Source organism: Mastomys coucha, unplaced genomic scaffold (genome assembly GCF_008632895.1).
Source record: "Mastomys coucha isolate ucsf_1 unplaced genomic scaffold, UCSF_Mcou_1 pScaffold5, whole genome shotgun sequence".
NCBI lineage: Eukaryota > Metazoa > Chordata > Mammalia > Rodentia > Muridae > Mastomys > Mastomys coucha.
In genome coordinates, this window is record NW_022196911.1 from 91,548,154 (window position 1) to 91,552,861 (window position 4,708).

General features: G+C 50.0%; 1 protein-coding gene across 1 annotated transcript in view; it reads left to right on the top strand.

The window, feature by feature from the left end:
• The window catches only part of Phb (prohibitin), a 14,395-nt gene that overhangs the window by 6,509 nt on the left and 3,178 nt on the right, over positions 1-4,708 (top strand). The window contains exons 4-5 of the mRNA XM_031353204.1: positions 1,701-1,843; positions 1,989-2,105. Of these exons, the coding sequence (XP_031209064.1) occupies positions 1,701-1,843; positions 1,989-2,105 (260 nt within the window). The remainder of the gene's footprint in view (positions 1-1,700; positions 1,844-1,988; positions 2,106-4,708) is intronic.

Genomic DNA, 4,708 nt, shown 5'->3' on the forward strand with positions numbered 1-4,708 from the left:
GGAATCTTAGGGGGTAAGTTACATACTGTTCTAACTTTGAGGAAATCTAAATGTGTCTTTTGCTGCTGTGGTTGACCCTTCCCATCAGTTCTTGATCCCCAGAGTGACTGTCCAAACCAGTCTTTGGCAGTTTGTCTTTCCTGTGGCTGACAGCTTCCCCTTTGCCTTGTTCTCCATGGTCTCTGCTCCAGCAAAGCAGACCTCAGACTGCTGTCTCACAGGCTGGGCCTCACAGCCCTGTGCCTGAGATAAACCACTGGGTTTCTAGTTCGAGCCTGAAGTGACCAGCCCTCACCATTCCCCTCCCCTAGTCAGAGTGTAGGCAGAAAGTGAGCTAACTGGTGGGAAGAAGAGGGATCCGGTGGGGCACACAGTGCTTGATGCCCTTCGGGGCTGTTCCTGGGCAGATGTTTGCTCCTTGTGCTGTGTAAGCTTGGTGCCGGGTTGAAGGCTGGTGTACAGGGATGACCAAAAGGGAACTAACTAGTAAGGACCTCAGTCCTCAGGAGGGCAAGCATGAGAACCAATAATAGTGTGAGGAGAAGATGCCAGGGGTGTGTGGAGCACAGAGGAGATCTGCCCCGTCTCCCTAGTGCTGACCTCTTATTCGGAGAACCTAAAGAGTGTGAAGAGAGGAGGGGAATAGGAAGTCTGCCTGCTGCTCCTGGATTGTCCTGGGCCTGGCTTGCCTACTGACAAGAGGAAATAGAAGGTGGGGCAGGAGTGATGGGGAAGAGTGAGACTGGATTTAAAATTCTGCTTCTAAACTTCATGCCCTTGGGCTTCCTGTCCCTGTTGTCTCACAGTTGTGCTAAGTTTTATTTGTACTTGTTAAAATTTGGGACGGGCGACTCCAGAGATCAGAGGCTTGAATTTCCCACTTCTCTCTGGAGTCCTGGTTGGGTCAGGACTCCCAACTCATGGTGGCTCTTGGCTGGGGATGGTGGTGAACTTCCGCACAGTGTAGCTGTGCTTTAGCTCTGCACCAGCCAGAGTTGTCAGGAGTGGGTAGGGCTGACTGTCTCTATTGAGCCTTTTGTGTTCACCCTGCCATTGGCTTAATGGCCTTTGTTAGACTTTATCAGAAATCCCTACACATCAACATGCCGAGGTGTCATCTGCCACCTTCTCTTGGGTATCAGGAAGCAGGGCCTGGATGAGTCCTTAGTCTACTGTCTATACAAAGGTGCTGTCCCCATGATTTCTCCTCATTCTCACAGACTAATACACTCAGCGTGGCTAAGACCGGGTTCCACCATTAGTAAGCAGCATAGTGGTACCACAGCCCAGGTCAGTGGACTCTGGACACCGTTTCCACCAGATCCAAAAACCCGGGACTGCTGACTCCTGACACGAGCACACACCAGCCCTTATACAGGTTCACTCTAGAATTCTTGGCATTCATATATGTTGTCTTAAGGTGCTTACAGTCCCAAATGCTCTTTGGTCACATGGTCTGAGCTGCTCTCATCAGGGCATTCAGGGTGTACTGAAGAGTTAATGGATCCCCATCTGGTCAGTGGTTCCTGACTGGTCCTGAGTCCTGGGCTGGGCTCTGCTGAGGAACTAGACGTAGCCTAGAATTTCTAGGGTCTAACTGAAATTCTGTATATGGCTTATAGTGGACTTAGAATAGGAAGGTCATAGGAAAGTCCACCTATGGTGTTTCTGTCTAATTCCCATATGTTCCCTACCCTAAGACTTGCAGAACGTCAACATCACACTGCGCATCCTCTTCCGGCCAGTGGCCAGCCAGCTTCCTCGTATCTACACCAGCATTGGCGAGGACTATGATGAGCGGGTACTGCCGTCTATCACCACAGAGATCCTCAAGTCGGTGGTGGTGAGTAAGCAGAGTGCCAGCTAGAGGTGGCTGGGCGGCCAGGAGAGCATGGGGGAGGGATGGGCGGGTTCTAGCCCTGAGTATGCTGCTTGTTTCTTCTTCCTCAGTAGCCTGACCAGATTTCTGTCCTTCCCTCTGTGGCCAGGCTCGGTTCGATGCTGGAGAGTTGATTACCCAGCGAGAGCTGGTCTCCAGGCAGGTGAGCGATGACCTCACAGAGCGAGCAGCAACATTTGGGCTCATCCTGGATGACGTGTCCCTGGTAAGATCCACGGCGAGGCTGAGGGAAGGGGCTACTTCTCTTGCTTCGGTGACTGGCTTAGTTTCAGGCACGCGGGGTTAGGTCCCATATCCACGTAACTGGGTAGGGGGCTTCAGTGCCTGAAGCCGTCGCCTCAGGTCTCCTTCACTGAGCATTCTTTACAGTTCCTCCGCCACAGTTTTCTCATAGCTCTGATTGCCCCCATGCTCCCTAACCACTGAACTATCTCCAAACCTCCCAAGAAATTGATTCCTCCTTGCCAGGCACAGGGGAATGACTGACTGGTCAGCCTAGGAGCCACTGACAGTTTTCCTCAACAAGGGAGTGCTGGGAGGCTCTGAGAGGCGATAGAGCGCCATTGAGTGACTGTTCCTGAGCCTGACACCTCCGAGGTGTAAGCCAGCCTCTTGAGACTATATTCCATGTATTAATGTGAAGCTGGGTGCCATAACTTCAACAGAAGGCAATATAGGAAGTATAGTGTTTCAGACCAAGGTGAGGGGAAAGGGGTCGTATTTCTAGAATCTCTGGGAAAAGGCTTGGAGTGATTTGTCGAGTAACAAGGCAGAGTGCTTCCTGTTCTCTGTGGCCAGCCTGGGAAAGGCCAGGCCTCCCCTCGGCAGCTGTGCAGCTGTTCAAACAGCCGCTCTCTGAACAAGGTCCGCTCCCCCTCCAGGCAGGGCCTCTTTCCTCTGTCTCTCCTAGGGGAAGGGCATTGGCTCCCTCTTCTGGCAGCATGCCAGGCTGCATGCAGCACTTGACTGCAGCGAGCCTTGCTCCAGGCTCTCCCCGTTAACACAAGCACCTTGGCAGTGAGAACACATGAGTTAAAACGTAAGAGAAACTTGGCATCTTTCTAGACTCCGACCACAGACTCCATCCTGGGGAAATGTGGGCTGACCACAAGGAACCATAGCTAAGAGGTGTTAGAAGAAAATTAGATTTCCTGGGGAATTTGCTGCCCTCAGCTGGCCCTTTCAGAAAGAAATTTTATTCTTTAATTACACATTTAGCTTTTCAATTCTTAGGACTGTATTTCCGAATCCAAACTTCAGATGAGAGTCCAGAAGTGGATCAGGGAGAGCTGGGCAGCTGCAGGGTAAGGTTTAGCTTGCGAGTTGGCCCATGCCTGTAACTGCCATGCATTCCAGCTCACCTGGGCTGCAGGGTAAGACTGTCTCAAAAAAGAACAAAAACAACCCAGACTTAGATGTGTGTGTGTGTGAAAAACTTAGAAAGATGTGGGGCCAAGATTTTTGCTTATATTGTACAAAACAGATTGGAGGCTGGGGATGAAGCAAATTGCATTTGAACCTAAATTAATTAACACCTTTTGACTTTTTTTCCTAGACTTTTTTTTTTTTAAGATTTATTTATTTATTTTATGTATGTGAGTACATTGTAGCTATCTTCAGACACACCAGAAGAGGGCATCAGATCCCATTACGGATGGTTGTGAGCCACCATGTGGTTGCTGGGAATTGAACTCAGGACCTCTGGACGAGCAGTCAGTGCTCTTAACCGCTGAGCCATCTCTCCAGCCCTTTTCCTAGACTTATATTTCTTTAGCTCACGTTTGTGTTTTGTCAGTGTATGTAAGTGTACCACATGTATGCACCAGATACCCTGTAACTAGAGTTAAAGATGGTTGTGAATCACCATGTGGGTGCTGAGAGTCAAACCTGTGCCCTCTGTAAGAGCAATCAGTGCTCCAAACCACTGAGCCATCTTTCCAGCCCCTGTGCCTTCTTTTGCAATAAAAAGTTGGGTACAGCCGGGCAGTGGTGGTGCACACCTTTAATCCCAGCGCTTTTGGGAGGCAGAAGCAGGCGAATTTCTGAGTTCGAGGCCAGCCTGGTCTACAGAATGAGTTCCAGGACAGCCAGGGCTACACAGAGAGACCCTGGCTGGAAAAAAAAAAATTGGGGTACAGTGACTTGCTCTGGGCTGGGCCTTAGGAGTCTGAGGTCTGTTCCCTCTCCTGTACTATCCTCAGAGAGTCACTCCAGCCAAAAAGTCCCAGCTATGTATGTAGTTAGGGAAGGTCTGGACAGTCAGGCTGGAGCGCTCTCCCTGACCAATGGCTTTACCTGCCTTTCTTTTAAAACCTTTACCAGAACTCCGTGTGTGTCGGGGATGCCATGATTTGCACGCCTCCCTCTGTCTTCCTGTCTAGGGTGGAAGCGCTGTGAGAAGGAAGGGGCTGGTTAATCCATAAGCAGAGAACATCAGGCTCCTGCTTCCCTGGGAACCAGCTGCATCCCCTGCTCTCAGGGGCTCAGCTTTCCATCTGCCTCCCCCACCCAAGTCTTGGAACAGGGTATCAAAAGATCTTGGAAGAGCAATAGTCAGTGATGGGGGTCCTAGAACCCTGGGTTCCTCCTCTAGGAAGGTGGTTAATTGAATAGATCCCTTCTGCTATCCCTGAGCCCCATCAAAGCTCCAGGTGCCACTTTCCTCATGGGGTTACTGAATTCTGTGTTAGCATGGTGTGAGCAGCTAAGAATGCAGAGGTGTGAACTTGGTGTAAATGGGGGGACTGAGATGGAAGGGCTTTTTTTTTTTTTTTTTTTTTTTTTTTTTTTTTTTTTTTTTTTTTTTTT